An 18,076-nucleotide genomic window follows, 5' to 3' on the forward strand; every position below is an offset into this window, starting at 1 on the left:
CACACACACGCACACACGCACACACACACACACACACACACACACACACACACACACACACACAAACAGACACACACACACACACACACAAACTCCACATGCATGCTCACACTAATCCTGTCGGTCCTGTGCCCTAACAGCAGGTAGCGCTGTGCGCCTGGCACAGTGTCTATGCAGGAGGTGTGGACTAACTGCCAGGGAATTGTCCATGGGCACTGAGCCCAAACAAGCACTTACACACCCGTAAAGACACTCACACCCATACGTTTATTTATGAAATACAGTATTATACACTTTTAAAGCTTAGAAATAATGATTTATGTGTAATCTAAACAGTTCAACTTTTTTGGGTATCGGGTTGGATATGAAATGATGGTAATACTTTTTTGGACAGCCCACCTACAGGACTTTACAGATGGTTTGTTGAAATTCAAATTCAGTCTTTCTAATTGTTCACTGAACATCACCTTAACCAAACCCAACCCCTAACCCTAACTTTAACCATAAATTGTAGTTAACAGAGTTTCAACAGATAGTTTGATTTTAATCTGAGCATTTGCAGATAGTCTATAGGGCACCATCTAAATAAAGTGTGACCACAATGTGAAATGTGTAGGTTAGGTTTGGTGTTTAAGATCTAGGTTTGTACCAAACGTTGGGAGATGGACTAGTAGTTTACTTGTTTGATGGCATCACAAATGCATTTTTACCATACCATATTTATACGTTTCTTATGGCCAGTCCATGTAAATACTGGCAACTTTTTTCATGTCACATCAAGAATTACTGCACTCTTAATCTCTTTCGTGTAAGAACAAAACAGTACTAGATCAAAAACGTTTTACAGTAACAACGAAACAAAAAGTGCCTGAAGTCTCAAAAACTGAAATAGTTGATCTTCTCTGGTTAAGGTGTTCTGTTCTGAAAACACAGGGCACTGTTACGGCTCATTACGGTCTCATGTTTGTGTTAAGCAGGTTAGGGAGTCAAGCTGGGTCAGGGCTTGAGGATTAGAGTGCGAGTTCTCATTGTCCATTTGTTTCTTTTTGATCGTTTGAATGAGGGGCAGAAATCCGCAGGTTGGGAGAGCTAAAGTGTGAGTGGGATGGCAGGCTGCAGGTGCTAAGGTAGTGAATGGAGCCGGAGGCGAGCCTCTCCTCCTGAGTCATCCACTGTCCACTGGGCGGCGCCAGGCTCCCGGGCACCCGCGTGGGCACCAGCCCCAGACTCACAGAGGACCTGTCGTGTACTAGGCTGTCCTGCATGTGCTGGCGGTACACTTCTAGCAGCTTGGTCTCCAGGTACCCGTTCAGCATGGAGTTGGACAGTCTCTCCTGGCCCCTGATGGACTCCGTCCCTTGCATGCTGGTCTCCATCACCATATAACCGTTGTCATGCTGGGCTTGGCCCCCGAGCCACGGCCCACGATCCCCGGGTGGCTCAGGGCCTGGCAGTGCCTCCATTTCTCCCAGGTCCTGGGAGCATAGCAGAGGGCTGTCCTCTGACGGGGCCAGCCACTGGGGGCTCTGTGAGCTGCGGTCTCCCAGCTGGTCTCCACCTATTTGAAGGTCAGGGTAGTTCTTACACAAGCTGGGGCAACACCAGGAGCGGTACAGCTCCAGACCCCAGTACTCATCTGAGCTGTTCCTGGGGATGGTGATGGCTGAGCCTGGGACAGTCAGCAGGCAGGTCTTGGGCTGCTCTGGAGCTTTCTGTTGCCCAGCTGAAAAACAAAGACAAAATGATCATAAAGTGATCACAATCAGAGTAGACAGCTGCCACAAATTAGACAACTTCCACTTTCTTTGTGTGACATCTGAGAGAGAGAGCGAGACCCTTCAGTACACTTCATATATTTATATCAGAGCTGAAATGATACTCTGGTCAGATCAACAGCAGTTTCAGAGATCGATGAAATGAATGTAGCACCTTGTAAAAGAGTGATCTGACATACAGTGCCCTTACAGGCACCCCTAGTGAATATGAGCAAAACAGTCTATGAAAAATATGTCTTTGCTGTTTATCCTCTGGGTCTTCCACTCAAAATATTCATAAAAATCTTTTTTTTTTACATTAAATAAATATTATTCTCCAAAACATGTGTGCCACAATTATTGGCACCCCTTAATTTAATGTTTTTTGCAGCCTCCCTTTGCCAAGATAACAGCTCTGAGTCTTCTCCTATAATGCGTGATTGGGTTGGTGAACACATGGCACGGGATCTGAGACCATTCGATACCGTATCTCTCCAGATCCTTCAGATTCTGAGGTCAACGCTTGTAGACTCGGCTTCAGCTCATCCCACAGATTTTCTATGGGGTTTAGGTCGGGGGACTGTGATGGCCATGGCAAAACCTTTATTCTGCGGTCGGTGAACCATTTTTGTGTTGATTTTGAGGTTTGCTTCGGATCATTGTCCTGCTGGAAGGTCCAACAACGGCCCATTTTAAGCTTACTGGAGGGGGCTGTTAGGTTTTCATTTAATATCTGCTGGTATTTGATGGTCCATGATACCATGTATCCTAACAAGATGTCCAGGGCCTTTGGAAGAAAAACAGCCCCACAACATCAAAGATCCACCACCATACTTCACAATGGGTATGAGGTGCTTTTCTGTATGGCTATCTTTCTGTCTACACTAAACCCACCTTTGATGTTTGTTGCCAAAAGCTTTATTTTGGTCTCATCTGACCATATAACTCGGTCCCATTGAAAGTCTGACTTACATTTGGCAAACTCTGCTTTAGTTTGTTGTTGATTGACAGCAGAGGCTTTTTTCTGGCAACCCTCAAAAACAACTTGTGGTGATGTAGGTGGCGTCTGATGGTAGTTTGGGAGACTTTCTGACCCCAAGACTCAACTAATCTCTGCAATTCTCCAGCTGTGATCCTTGGAGATTATTTTGCCAGTCGAACCATCCTCCTCACGGTTCGTGGGGTAAATGTACACACACGTCCTCTTCAAGGCTGATTCTTATCTCCTGTCGTTTTAAGCTTCTTAATTATTTCCATGATAGTGGAAATGGGTATTTTCAACTGTTTAGAGATTTTCTTGTGTCCATTTCTTGATTTGTGCAGCTCAACAACTTTTCGTCGAACATTGTCACTGTGTTCTTGGGTCTTTCCAATGGTGATGAATGACTAATGGAATTTGGCCTGTGTCACCTCATATTTTTACGCCAGTGGAACAGGAAGTCATGGTTGACCTCTTAAGAGTTCCTAATCAAACAGGTGAACTTAAAAATGTAAAACATGACTGGAAATATACTTCAGTTAGATTTTTATTGTAAGATTTTTCTAAGGGTGCCAATAATTGTGGCACACATGTTTTGGGGGAAAATATTTATTTTATGTCTTTCAATCATTTTTCTTCAATGAAAAGGTAAGATTTTTGTGAATATTTTGAGTGAAAGACCAAGAGGATAAACAGCAAAGACATATTTTTCATAGCCTGTTTTGCTCATATTCACTAGGGGTGCCAATAACTGTGGAGGGCACTGTAGTGTTAAAACTATACCTTGTATTTCACATTCAAGGTGGCCAAGGTGGCACTGATCACAATTGCTGAGCAGATGATAGTAAAGCATGCCATAAGTAGTGACTGAACAAGCAGGAGGTAGACTAGAAAGAGGCCACGTCTTTGTGAACACTGTTAGAAAATAGAATATGGACAACAACCCCTCAATGTACTATTATACCATGCCACTTGGGCATATCATATGTCTTAAATGTATTCAATGGATATCTAATAGTGAAGAGACCATGCCACTCGAACACCACAAAGCAGCTACTCAGCAACAAGCTATAAAGGAGACAACTCATCATTATCATCAAGCTTCTACAAAGATGACAACACACAGATGTTTAGCAACACACAGAGAGGCCATATTGATATGATTACATGTGTATGCACTTCAGTGACACAGATTCTTTAACTTAACTCACGGTTTCAGAATGATTAACTCAATTAATTTCCTACCTTTGATAGACCTTGGAATTCGAGGTGACCAGAGAAAGCTGCCATCTACGCAGGTCTCAGCAGGGGGAGCTGTTGGACCGTTTTTAAGCTGTGTGGTTGCGGGGGAGTCCACACCATCCCTCCTGTATCTCAGTGTGGTCAGGAAGCCTTCACTCAGCATGTTCTGACACCAACATAAACACTACAAGGAGTACAGAAACACAGAGTACAGCAGAACATAAATATACTTGCATACTTACATCATGTACAAAGAGGAGAGATCAAGTTCCCACCTTGCCAAGATAACACAAACACGTCACATACGGTTCACACAACACTGACTGTCTCAAAGCACACATTTCAGTTGTGACACAGTATAGCTCATTATGTCCTTGTATCATTCGTGTATTAATGTTTATCTCACCCTTAACAGAGGAAATGTCCATACAGTTTGAGTCTTTCAAGGAACTAAAAGTGCAACCGTTTCCCTACGGTTCACTGTACACCATTGCATTGAAACAAGAACTATTAGAAGGTCCCATCATGGATAGTTCATTAATCTGACTGTTGATAATAAGAGGACAGACATAGTCATCTCCAACACATCCAACATACATGTGTACTGTACATACATGAGAACAAACGAACACAAACGTACTTACCATGAAATTGAACGAATGAACAGGAAATGTGAAGGAGTGTAGCAATCATGCGACGTCAGAATAAAGACTAAAATAGCCTTCTGCTTCCTGTTATTGGTCGATGTTGATCTGTTTCACCTCTAGCTTCGCTTAAAAGTAAGTATGCTCGGATACATTCATATCTGTAGGGGTATACAGAGTCTGTATAGCCATAGCTCTACAGTGGGAAGTCTGTAGGGAAATTCAGAGCTGTATTTTGATTTCTGACCCCCAAAAGTCTTCTTAAAAAAGAGGAAGTTCAAAAATTTGCATTAAACCACTGCCCTTTCTTCCTTTTTCCCTCAAAGTGTCCGTCACAAACTCTTGCTATCATTCACCTACACATGCAGACACACACATGCACACACAGACCCAAGCCTGCACACATACACACACACATACATATGCAAGCACAAACACACTCACACATATGTAGGCACACACACAGGTACACACATGCAAGCACGCGCACACACACACACGCACATACACACACACACACATACACATGTTGGAGGTGTCAAAGGAGTGTCACCCAAAAAGAGGATCTGAACAAGTTGTTGTGAAAAGCTATACAAATCTCTTGTTGTCTCTTTTATTTGAGTGAGTTGTTGTTTTCAGATGCAAGAAGAAACAGAAGCCGGACACGACCACACTGTCAGAAAGTGCCCTGTTATTCATCATTTCAATGAATCATTACCGTCATAATGAAGACGGAGGATTATTTTGTTTTACAGGGATGCCTAGCAGCTAATGGGAGGAATGTTCATCTAAAGAAAATCTTGAGGCAGCAATCAAAAGCTGCACAAATCTTTTTGACTACCAACAGTGAAGCAGCCTAACATGCAACTGTCTCCTTTTATGGACAAAATCAGCTTTTTAGTGAAATACCTTCCATTATGTGGCCGCACATAACACAGTACATGTCTGACCATCAGGACTTTGGGGGTAATGGAATTTAAAAAATGAAATCAATCCATAGTCCTTCACTCACGCGTTTACATTAGCATGGGAAAGTAAATATGTACACTGTTGTCTATGGTAAAGATTTGCAGATGCATTGAAATATATAATCAATCCATGCAAATGAATGGAATACCAATCAATAACATGTACAAATTGATGCTTTGTTTTAATTTATGTTAATGTTACATAATGCAAAGTAAATATAGCAGGACTGGTGACTAAGTCAGTTATCATTCTGATGTTTGTGGGCTTTCTGTGGACTGAGCACCTACAAAATGCTCATAGGTTTAGATAAGAATAAGTACTGTCAAAAATGATCTAGCATAACATCTTTTTACGATACGAATTTACGATAAGGTCTTTGTAGGCTCTACTTCATTTGTTATTAAATGAATCAATACTCTATTATTTGATGAGATACTAAGGAACAGTTAAGGGACAATGTCAGGAAGATGTTTTTTTTTCTAAGACTTTGGAAATGACTATTACAACAGGCTAGATCATTTAAAAAGTAATTACTACTTGTTTAGAAGAAGTATGTGTGAATTTTGGCATTTCCGTGCATCTCTATGTGACTGTGTTTATTTTTACATCAAAATGATGCAGAGAATGGGTCCCTGTGGAGTGGGCGTTGGTCCTTCGCTGCCCTGGGATAGAAACAGTGAGAAAATGCTGGGTTTGGCCCTGTTATTCATTGCATGCATCATGCACTTTGCACATTCATACAGAAACAACACTCAGTCAAATGCCTAATATAGATTTCTAAAGCCACTAACTACAACTACTTCTCTGTATAGTCCTATGGATGAAATGAGAGGTGTGTGCTGCTTAATGTGTCAGCTGAGAAATTGAAATATGGATGGAAAATAGTAGGTGATGGTGGTCCATAACACATGCAACTCTAAACAAAACTCTAGACTCTTTAAATAACTTCTACCATCTTCTTATCACATTCATGGTCATTGTGGGATTATTAAGCCAGTTTAATGTGTCAAGTGAGAATGTCCAGCCTGTCTAGTCCAGAGTGTTGCTGTCTGAAACTACGGATTAATTGTGGTATTTCTATTCCTGAAATATGTTTACTGTTTGCAGATGTGATGCACTAGTGGACTCCAGATATCGTGCAGAGCATGACGCTTTACTCTGCTGTGTGGCATTCCAGAACATTCCACATTATCCACTCCCTCGTGCCTCCTGTCGTGTGACATCACTCTTTCTCACCCTTACACTTGGATGTGCGCTATTCATTTTGGCTGGTTTTGGTGGGGGTTTTTTTACATGTGAAAAACAGTTCATATCAGCTCTAGATCTGTGCCCAAATGAGTTTGGCAGTGTTTGGCTCAAGAGTGAAGAATTTGACTCTCAAGCACAACCACTGAAACTGTGTGAAACCGCCCAGCTCAAGCTTATTTACAAAACAAAATGATCTAAAAACATATTGGTGTTAATATATCTTGACAAGAAAATAACCCTAACCCTTAGAGGCTAATGTTTGATGAAATGTTTGATGAAAAACTCATATTCAAACGGCCTCCAATCTCATTTTCATCTGTGTTCCAATGAGGGGGGTATAGTGAACAGACTACAGTTACACAGGCAGGCGGAGGTCTACTGCGGAGAGCTGAGCCCGGCGAGCGAGAGGGCGCAGGGTGACGCAGATGGATCGATGGAGACTTTTCCCATAGACACATAAATCTCCCTCAGATTTGGAATCCCGGGGAACGAAGCGACGCACAAACAAGAAGGGGTTTCCATGGATACTCGTCTTTCTATCTTTGAGCGCTGTTCAGAATCCCCCTTAGTTGACAGTCACCCAGTTGTTCTGGTTTTCTTGCTCCTTCATCCTTAGTTTTCTCTTGCTCTTGTTTTCGCTCCCTCGCTCTCTCTATCTGTCAACTCGATATCCATGTTTTGACAAAATGTTAGTGTTCAGATTCTGACAGATTTGGTTCGTGTTATGGTCAGGGCATAACAGTAAAACACTTTAACAGCCCACACACACACACACACACACACACACACACACACACACATTCCTCTGTTTTGTCATGGATCTCACACTGAACTGAGCTGAGGGATTTATTCTTAACAGTCAACAACCTGCTGGAAATGTCTTTCCTTAAACAGACAAAAGTGTATGGGCATGGATAAAGTAGGCCTGGGTCTCTAGGCTGTGGAGACCAGGGATGTTTTGCTTTCTTGTGAAGTAGTGTCAGTGAGCTTCAGACTTGATGCTGTGATGTGAACCGAAATGTTGCTGAAGAGTTTCTATTTTGTGTTTTGTTTTTGTCAAGAAACACATAGGCTACTTATTCTACTTCTGAACTTATCCTGCTATTTTACTTATACGAAATATCCATCCACTGTACAGTATGACACCTCGAATTTGTCGAACATCGAATTTGTTGTTTGTGTCAAAACAACCAATTTTATTCAGTTTCAGTCAGTCAGGCTGTGATTGACAGTGGGTAGAAACTGTTCTCCTCAGAAAAGGGGTTTGTTTTACACAAACAGGACTGGCACAGGATTTGGCATGTGTCTCATGGAATAGCTGCCTTGGGAATGTTTTATGAGTCAATCATGAGGATCGTGGGGTGCAGTGGAGGTCTCACCACTCTCCATTAAACTGAGCGTTCTGTCTTTCTCAGTAGGGACACTACACAGGCTGGGTATTTTAGGAGCTGCTTCTCATTTGCCGAGGGGGGTAGGGGGGTGGGGGGGTTGAGACCCTCATGTAGTTCATAGGTCTCCTCACAGGAAACCGTGAGGAACTGTGACCCGCGGTCTGAATTTAGGAGGTTTCATAAGGAAGGACAACTGATGCGGAGACGTGAGAAAGCGACACGGCCCATTCCACTGGCTCTCTCAGGCTCGTAGGATGGACTGAGTACGCTGGAGAGTCCCATGAGGGCCCTACGGCATGGCCGACCCCAGAGCCCTCCGTTAAATTCAGCTGCCAAGGCCCTGTGCCTCCCCCTGTGGAAGGGAAACAGCTGCCTAGGAGCTCAGTACCAGATCTGTGGCAAAGCACAAGTACAGTACATCGTACAGAGATTTCATGCCTGTTAACTCACGATAAGCACATGTAACATAACAGATATTCATAGAACAAATTAGAGAAGTTGTGTTGTATATACTCAAGTAATTTGCGTGATATGAGCTCTTTTACAGTAATACATCTGCTTGTCTTCAAACAAATCACTCATATGTTAGTAATGGCATGGTTCAGCAGTGCAATACTGTGTCTTCCTACTGTACCTGAATCCAAATCCGTTATTTGGGAAAGCGCAAATAATGTGATGGAAACAGATATTTCTTCTACCCTAAGTTGCTTGGTTTTATTCGAAAAAAAAAAGTCAGCTCCATGATCGACATGTCTGTGCTTCAGCCATTATGTTTCTTCAAATCGATTCATATCATTGTGGCTGGCCACAACATAAACATGCCCATTCTGTTTGCAACAGAGGACTTTGATTTCACTGACAAGTCGTTTCAATTTACTACATATTGAAAAGTGATCGCTATATTTTGTCGTCGCCCTGCAGTTGCACAGCAGGTAGCGGGCTGAGAGCTGACTGTTCCTGGCTATCACAACTGGTAAACTCTTTGGACAGTGGGTTCAGACAGGGGTTCAGGCAGTTCATTACATTTTGTAAAAATGATATGTTTTGTTAGTTAAAAATTAAAATAAAAGAGAGAGAGAGAGAGAGAGAGAGAGAGAAAGAAAGAGAGATGTGAAATACAATATATTTCAGAATTAATTGTATGCCAATTTGAAATCAATTTGATACTTGAAGGCACAACAATGGCATTACCAAGGAGTGTTACAAATACAGCATTTGCCCGACTTAATGTGACTTCTGGCATAAACCATGTCCACCTCTGTTCATCTCTCTGAATACAGATACAGAGACAGATCATTTTGTTGGTTAAACAGATGTATACACAAATACAGATGATGATATCTCTGTTTACCTCTACTTCCTACGAGATTCGGCCTAAAAGATGGGTAAAAATTGATTTGAGAAACCAAAAAGGCCAAATCTGCCATTAACAATTGCTTACATTTTCCTCTTGTGCAAAAAGCGGTCCATAACCTCTAACATTATTTTGTGATTCTGACTGCACTTCCTCTCAAACTTCCTCCAGCACAAATTCCACAAGGATTAAGATCATTTTATCTTCCTTTGCCTTAAATCAAAACAATGAGGTCATAAGCTGCAGCCACTGCTCTGTTTACCTAGCTTATCCTCTGGCATTTATCAAATAGTGAGACAATCCTACATACACCTCTCTGATAGGTGATCTTTGGTCCATTTTTATGACGTCAGTGCTAATGCATGTTGACACACACATGGTATTAGACACAGTGACACAGACCGTATGATGTGGCCATGACATCTAGAAGAACACTCACTTTCATCAGTTAGCCCACGGTACCAATTAGCAGGAAAGTCATCCATGACTAATTTCAAACATGGACATTTTAGTTTTATGTACATTTTGACTATTCTTTCTTTTTTCCTTTATGCTCCATGATGCTAAAATGTTTTGGATATAACCTTTTTGTGCAGAGTACAAGGATATGTTTTATTGTTCTGATCTGGCTAATCTTCAGAATTTCTCTTCACTTATTGTGTTGCACAACACAACAGAAACAGGAGATTCCCAAGGCAGGCATACGTTTTTATGAACTCTCAAAAAGTCCCTCATAATCATAAGATGAAGTTTTATGAGCAAGTTTTAAATCCTGGAAAAGTAATATAAAACTAACAGAATGTATTGCACATTGCTCACATTGAAAGTAATGCAAAAAGATAGACAGTGGAAGAGTTAGTCTTAGGGAAACAGCTACAAAAACAAAATACCCATAGATCCATATTTAGGAGACCACAGACAGAAGATACGGTGCTTCTTGTTTTTCCAGGAAACTGTGGAGACAAACATCTGCCCCAAACGGAACAGCTCAAGTTCGTGGTTAATCAGATAATTGGCATGTTTATGGGAACAAGTTCCCCTCCACACACTGGAGCCACATCTTCACGAGGTGAGAGCAAGGGGTCCTGCCTAGCCGCTGCCACTCAGAAAGGAGGCTTCTGGCCATTCCACCCTTAATTGTCATAAATTATGTCACTAAAGATGATGTTGCTAACGAAATGAGAAATTAGACAAGATAGATCATCTGACCTCAAACTTGAGCCGGCTTATTTTCTGCATTGCCTCTGTAACTTGAGAATGTTTTGATGTTTCCCAGTGCGACAGAGAAACTGCCAGAGTTATCATGATCATTATGATCCTTAACAAATCCCCATGAGGAAGGACTTTTGCCAGGGCCAAGTAGAAATGATCAAGATCGAACGAAACACCATAATCGTTTCTCTCATCAGATACGAATGTATCAATCATTATAGTCTTGTCTTTCAGCAGGGAGAGAACCTCTGGATTCAATCAAAGACAGAAAATCCACACCATCAACATCTTGATTTGATTTCAGCCCTCTTTGTGACGTAGTGTGAACGTCAATATTTTTGACATGGGCTTGGGGACTGGTTTTCCTGGCGAATGGATGGCTAACTCTGGACTTCTGGCATACAGTCAAATCACTTTCTCCCTTCCCCTGCACCCCACCTCCCCCTCTCCTCATCGAGGAGTCCCTTAAGAGCGGAGGAAACATAAAAACTTTGGGAGAGTTTGTAGATCTGCCCATCTGATCGACTATATGCAGTACACACGCATAGAAACGCATGAGGCATACTCATCAACGAAGCTTCTGGACCTTGCTCTCACATCTCTGGATTGCTATTTGGATTAAAGGTCAGATTTTTCTCCTTTCCTGTCTGCAGAAAACAGTCAAGCGAGTTTGGATTTGGGGGCACAGACAACCACTGGAACGTCTCTCACTGAGTAAGGTTCAAGTAAAACTTGCCATACTGTAGAACTGAACTGTAGAATATTATTTGACAAATAACTGTAAGATAAACATGGCTTTGCATGCCGTACCCGTTACTAAGTGTCTAAGGTTTAGCCTGTGTGTTTTAACTAGTAATCTAATCTGGGTACATTCCACTGCGAGAAAATGCATAGCAGACCTCTTTTCTCCAGCGAGCGTGTTGATTTAACAGGGAAAAATACTAAATACAGGTTCATGGGGCATAGTGATATTGTGTGTATTTTTGTTTTTGTTTGCACCTATTTGCACCTAATAGCAGAATCACAAGAGCAAAGAACTGTCTGTTTCTACCTGTAAAAGTGAGAGCGCAGAGAAAATTGGAAATTCGCAAAACCCACTGCATATGAAGCTGATGGTCGATTTGGACAGAAATGACACACCTGAAGTTATCACACAATGACCATGAATGTGTTGAAAAGAATCAAGATGATGCATAATGGTAGCAAGTCTTTAAAGATTGTATAGAGTTTTCATGTGTTGTGAACCCGCCAGATACTATCCATTCCGTCCATATTTTAAATGGCTATTCTGAACACTCCTTGGAAATAATTACATTCTATATCATATAGTCCTCCAAGTTTTGTCTAGCTGTATAAAGAAACTCAACTCATGACAACAAATTATACCTTGAAATATTGTCGGTATATATATTTTTGGATTTTGTGTGACTTCTGGCCTGCATTGCTTCTGGTTTAACAGCACACTGCAGTAGGTTGTATCTGTCCTGTGTGGTATTGTAAAGATTCCTCTCATAGGGAGGATATGAAGGGATCACCACAGCCTTCAGGCCTGAGTTACATAACGGCGCTGGGGGGGTGTGCAGACTCATGGGGCCCCCTTTAGCAGTGAATGGAGGGGAGGGAAGGGTGGGGAGGGAGAGTGGGGAAGGGGGGCTTTCTCAGGCTCCAAAAGTCCTAAGGGGGAACTGAGGAACCACAGAGAAAGAGTACTCACTTAAACAGTCATTAATAGCACATCAAACTATTGCCTTCCAAAGTGACACTCCATGTACATATGTAAGCATTGTACTTCCTCTACATCTTTCTCACACATACACACACTAGCATTCTCACACATGTACAGTACACATACCCACATGTACACAAACCTAGTAAGCACAAACATGTGGAGTCAATGTGTCTTCACACACGTCAGCACTTTCGGTCTTGATGGAACACCAGTGGTTCTTGTACTGCCATGCTCTGCTTTAGTTCACGTCGTAATTATGTAAGGGCAGGGAACAGCTGCAATAGTCAGGGTATTTGCGTAAACATGCAGGAAAATATTCTTCCTTTCCATGGACAACTGGACCACTTTCACATGTGTCTCAACTCACTGGAGATCTAGTTGTCAGAAAGCCTCTGTATTGGCAACCTATGAGATTATATGTATGATTTAAGGGTCTCTATTGGGACTTTTTCTTTTACATTTTGCGTAATTCCATTTCACAACTTTCTGATGTCACGCATCCCAGCACAATGAGAACAGAACACAGTTTCCCGAAAGGACTCTGAAGGGTAGTTCATCAGAATAACTGTCTTCTGATCTCACACTTCTTTCCCCCTTTCCAACAGTTCCTTCAAGAGCCTGGAACGAGGTCAACCAAGTGCAGACATCCCAATGGATACCGAAAATGGTCAGAACATCTCTGCGCCCGAGGCATCCTGTGACTCTTTCTCCCCGTCTTTGCACCAGAAAGGTCTTATCCCCGCCATGTATAGCGTCATCTTTGTGCTCGGGTTCCTCGGCAATGTGCTGGTGGTGTGTGTGCTCTGTCAGCGTTCCTGCCGGCAAACGGTTGCCAACACATACCTGGTAAACCTGGCCATGTCGGACCTGCTGTTCCTGTCCAGTCTGCCGTTTTGGGCTGTGTACTACTCGTTAGACTATACCTGGGTATTTGGCTGGGTCATGTGCAAAGCTTGCGGGGCTCTGATGTCTCTCAACGTCTACGCCAGCATTTTCTTCATCACCTGCATGAGCGTGGACCGCTACCGGGCCATCGTCCACCCGTTCAGATCCCAGTGCAACCGGAGTGTGTGCCGGGCCAGAGTGGTGAGCGCAGTCATCTGGGTGATAGCCGCGATAAGCACGGTGCCCAACGTGTACTTCCGCCAACTGCACCCGCTGGCCTCACTGAACGTGACGGGCTGCGTTTTCGTGTACCCCTCCGCACACTGGTATCCCGCCCAGGCTCTGGCCAAAAACACGCTGGGCTTCCTGCTCCCCTTCACCGTCATTGTTACCTGCTATTATCGCATCGGACACCACCTGCTTCTCACGCCCACCATCGAGCAGGGCCCAGAACACCTGGACCGGGTGTTGCGCATGGTGGTCGCCGTGGTGCTGGCCTTCTTCTTGTGCTGGTTCCCATTCCACGTCCTCACGTTTCTGAGCGCTCTGATGTCGCTGGGCATCCACATGCCGTGCTGGCTGGAGAAGGCCGTAGAGTTGCTCATGTCCTTCTCCCTCTGCCTGGGCTTCTCCAACAGCGCCATCAACCCCTTCCTGTACTGTTTTGTGGGAAACCACTTCCGTGAGCAGCTGTGGCGCCTGTACAGGGAGAAGGCGCCTCGCCTATCTCAGAAGAGGGACTCCATCAGCACACGCCTCAGCTCTTTCTCCAGGAAGCTGAGTGACCTGAGAGATCCTGGGACTCCGGATACACCCACTCTGCGCTCGGCGTCACAGTCCCGATGAGTTCAGAGCGACGCGGGCACACTACACCTGTCTTTCACACCCTTAGGGTGCCCTGAAGTTTTTCTAACCCTCCCCTGGACAAGGATATAAAATAGCCTGTTGATATTCTGAGCTTTCAACAGTCTCAAAATCCAGAGTGGCGGGCATCTTTAAGCTCTTGGAGCAAATTTGGGTTAGCTCTGCTCCATAGCAGAAATAACATGGACAGAGATTAGGTATTTAAACTTAATACACCACTGTGTATTAAATCAAATCTCTATATGTACCATACAACTGATCACCACTAAAGATTACAGTACTTAGTTAGTAAATTAACAAAAAAGAAATTGACTCAAAAACACAATGGAGGCTAACTGGTAAATGGATGCTACTAAAAAGTGTCACTATGCATCATAAACCAGGGAAGGGAGAAACAGTGTGGAACACTCTGGAATTCTTAAGAGTCATGGATCTCGCAGAGATTAGACTACTTTTCCACATGGAATAAATATATTATATATAACCATTAAACTTTTTTAATTCAAAACCAGAAAACCTCAGGGAAGGTGAAAGTAACTAGAAATACATTTTACTGTAATGAGAGTGTTCATGCTTAAAAACTCATGAAAAAATGGTACTTTAAAGCTTATAGATTATTTAATATTAATAGGTACTCTCCCAAAAGAGATCAGGCTGTAGTTTGAAAACAGGGCTATAAAGTGTCTTATTTGGAATACTTGCTTACATTAATACCCAATAGACTTCAATTAGATGTGGGATTTGAATTTTTTTTTGTGTGTGTGAAAAAAAGACATACCAAAGTTCATGCCTGTCTAAACTGAAGGTGTGCTATGGATGTGGGAAACGAAAAAAAAATAAAATCCTTTAACATAACCCTTAGTACTGATGCTGGCATTCCAACATGAGTAATGTACAACACATGTTAATGTATCAAATATTTTAATGTATGTAATATTATATAAAACTATAAAACATGTTGAACTGTGTCATATTAGTCAAACTGAATATGTGTTGTGTACTTCCACAGAACCTATAAAAATGCTTTCATAACTTGTCTGCACTTGTCAAAACATGCCATGAATAAACGGTATGACTTCCCACTGTCTTATCTCCATCTTCTCTCCTCTTCAGGTTGATGTCTCCATTTTAATTAGTGCTTCAATAGATCAAACCCATAGAAGTTCAACAACTAAATGATAAGGAAACATACCACATAATGTATTGCCATTGGTTTAAAGTACCGACCATTTGTAATACTTTTGACAGCCATCTAACAGAACAGGTTGGATGTTTCTTAGTTTTTGTACTTACTGCATAGAAAAACACACACACAGGTTCCATCTCTCTCATTTCACTGAGCACACACGCACACAAACCAGCGACTGTTAAGACATCACATTAAATCTCAGAGGGGTCCTCACTCTACAGAGCTGTCTATTCTACCTTTCTTTCTACAAAAATACTCACACAAAGACATTTTACTTACATTTACATGGGAGCACAGAGAAAATGGAAAAAGGGAATATTTATAAACATCCGTATAAGTCTTTGAAGTAGCCACGAATCGCAGAACTTAGCATATTTATAAATACCGGCCTTTGAAGTGCCTGTTGTTGTGTCTGACCTACTAGTTGTATCATAACTGAACTCTTCACTACATGCTTTGGTCCATTTTCTGTTATTTCTAGTGCAGACAGACATAAATGGGAAAGGTAAGAGGTTAGGTGGAGGAAATGTCTCATTTAAAAACAGGTGGAGGATCGAACTGAATGTTTCTGTCCCTGTACACGCATATATAGGTGGGTTCCAATCCAACTTTTTAATACGAATATTGACCATTTGAATGGGATATCCTGACTGGAAACGCTTGAAATTCGCATTAAATCTTATGACTCCAAGAAATTAATTCGCGGTGGTGGGTGGATTAACTCCCAATTCGCGTGGGGTAGAATGCGACTGAGGTTGATGGAAACAGGTTTATTTGCGCCATATCGCATTTGTTGAGATTTCATAACATGTTTCCGTTAAAGGTGCCCAGACTACCTCAAATGTTCTACCTCAACCCACAGCTGTTCACAACTCCCCCCTTAATTAGGAAAGAGTCAGTTTAAATTAGTTTAACACAGCGGATGGACATTTTCTTTTGGCCGATTTTTCATAAATGCGCTTAAAATATGCGAATGAGTCGGATGGAAAGCAAACGTATGTGTGTATGTATGTAACATTGTGAGAATTAAAATTAGTGTATGTATTGGTGAACTATTTTTCTACACATGCACCCTGGTGAGATTTAATTCATGTAGGGTGACCAGATTTGAGTTTGTGAAAAAGAGGACACTTGTCGCGGGACCCCGCCCCCTCCCCCTCGATGGAGTTTTTGGACATGCAGATGACCCCGCCCCCTCCCCGCGACGAAGTTTTGACATCTTTTTTACATGCAGATGTCACATTTTTGAAAATATCCTTTTAAATATTGTCCTCTACTGGGCTTTAGGAAGAGAAATTAACTAATTTAGATTTAAAATATGGCACACCAATAAACATATTGAAGACATCTGCTGAGATAGGTGCTAATTATACTGTGGCATGGTAGGGATTTGCAGCTCAAGTGAGTAGGTTAACGTTGTAGGCTAGAGTTCACCAGCTAGTTATAGCTGGCGGAACTACTGAGTAGGGGTAGCATACCCACAGGATCAATGAACCGGCATGATAAAAGAGAGCCACGACATCTATAATTAACTCGTGATTTAACCATTTCGTTTCTTTTACTATTTAAAACTTCATGTGCTATACCTTTACATCCAGCAGCTGATTATGGCAGCTTTCACCAGCTTGGGTCGGACGGTCGCTCCAAGTCTGTTTACTAGACGTTATCACCGTCTGTCTGTCTGCTCGCTCGCTCACTCACTCACTCACGACCAAACAGAGCCGTGCACTTGCCACCACAGTCTCAAACAGGCGGGATTCCTGTGCTACTCGAGTCTATTTTATTTCTAACTCTAAAATTTTAACAAAATAAGTTCACTAAATAGGTTGTTAGGTGTTAATTTGACGATCTCAAAATAAAAATAAAATATATATATATTTTTTGGGGGGGCTAAGGAAACTTTTGGGGGGGCTCCAGCTCCAGCTCTATCTAGGGATATATACGGCACTGGTTACGCACCATGCCATTCTTAAAATTTCTGTCCAGGTGTCTCACATCCTCAATCACGTCACCAACCAAATGCCAGCCATCACGTAATTGACACTACATTCATCACAGTATCAAAGGCACAAAATGATCGCATTTGGAGGATAATTTTCCTATCTGGCAACACTGGGAAGGCGGTCGACCAATGACAGTTCTCTCTACAGTCAGAGCTCGCGCAAGAAGGTGGAACGTAAGGGACATACCTTTCCAAAACTTGTAAGGGCGTAATAACTAGTTTGTGAAAGACCCAGAGAAACACAAATATCTTACGAGGTAAAATCCCGGACGTTTTTGGAATCCCTGCCGGACGCATTTTTTAGGTCTCGAAAAGAGGACATGTCCGGGTAAAAGAGGACGTCTGGTCACCCTAATTCATGTAGTAGGGTTAATTGTATAGGCTAACAGTGGCTCACCACACCAAAATTGCTTACTATACCAAAACAGTGAGATAACACATTAAAGTAACACTACGGAGTTTCTGGAGTCGCCAGCTAGGGGGCTACTTTCTGCTAGACTATTCAGTAACTTATTTGCTGTCTTTTTTGTCTTGTGTTGCACTTTCCTAACACAGTAAATTAACCTGTTTGACCTGAGTATTTTTGTTCTCTATGTGCCTCACTATACTTGTGT

At 42.3% G+C, this 18,076-nt stretch overlaps 2 protein-coding genes across 6 annotated transcripts; one reads left to right on the plus strand and one right to left on the minus strand.

Moving 5' to 3' along the window:
- Window positions 1-248: 248 nt before the first annotated feature.
- si:dkey-237j10.2 (uncharacterized protein LOC568721 homolog) lies at window positions 249-11,077 on the minus strand. 4 transcript variants are annotated; one of them, XM_031571425.2, is made up of 3 exons: window positions 10,791-11,077; window positions 3,979-4,159; window positions 249-1,723 (listed from the first exon to the last, which is right to left on the minus strand). In XM_031571425.2, exons 1-3 carry the CDS (start codon window positions 11,007-11,009, stop codon window positions 1,026-1,028), a joined length of 1,098 nt encoding a protein of 365 aa, XP_031427285.1. In that variant the 5' UTR covers window positions 11,010-11,077; the 3' UTR covers window positions 249-1,025. The 4 variants fall into 4 exon arrangements, with proteins under 4 accessions (XP_031427285.1, XP_031427286.1, XP_042564339.1 ...); XM_031571426.1 differs by lacking the exon at window positions 10,791-11,077 and adding an exon at window positions 4,620-5,031; XM_042708405.1 differs by lacking the exon at window positions 10,791-11,077 and adding an exon at window positions 4,382-4,613.
- A 217-nt stretch (window positions 11,078-11,294) lies between these two features.
- On the plus strand, window positions 11,295-15,351 carry agtr2 (angiotensin II receptor, type 2). Of its 2 annotated transcripts, none has more exons than XM_031571430.1 (2): window positions 11,295-11,417; window positions 13,128-15,351. In XM_031571430.1, the coding sequence occupies exon 2, from the start codon at window positions 13,174-13,176 to the stop codon at window positions 14,251-14,253; it is 1,080 nt and encodes a 359-aa protein (XP_031427290.1). In that variant the 5' UTR covers window positions 11,295-11,417; window positions 13,128-13,173; the 3' UTR covers window positions 14,254-15,351. The 2 variants fall into 2 exon arrangements, with proteins under 2 accessions (XP_031427290.1, XP_012675031.1); XM_012819577.2 differs by lacking the exon at window positions 11,295-11,417 and adding an exon at window positions 11,443-11,507.
- The last annotated feature ends 2,725 nt before the right edge of the window (window positions 15,352-18,076 follow it).

The sequence above is a fragment of the Clupea harengus genome, chromosome 8 (assembly GCF_900700415.2).
Source record: "Clupea harengus chromosome 8, Ch_v2.0.2, whole genome shotgun sequence".
NCBI classification, from domain to species: Eukaryota; Metazoa; Chordata; class Actinopteri; order Clupeiformes; family Clupeidae; genus Clupea; species Clupea harengus.

Excerpts from the sequence above, each read along its gene's own strand:
- si:dkey-237j10.2 (XM_031571425.2), bottom strand. The coding sequence starts at position 11,009 with ATGATTGATACATTCGTATCTGATGAGAGAAACGATTATGGTGTTTCG. Across the intron at positions 4,160-10,790 it reads TAAGCCGGCTCAAGTTTGAG|TGTTTATGTTGGTGTCAGAA; the intron begins GTCAGATGATCT and ends TACTCCTTGTAG. Across the intron at positions 1,724-3,978 it reads AATTCCAAGGTCTATCAAAG|CTGGGCAACAGAAAGCTCCA; the intron begins GTAGGAAATTAA and ends TTTGTTTTTCAG.
- agtr2 (XM_031571430.1), top strand. The coding sequence starts at position 13,174 with ATGGATACCGAAAATGGTCAGAACATCTCTGCGCCCGAGGCATCCTGT.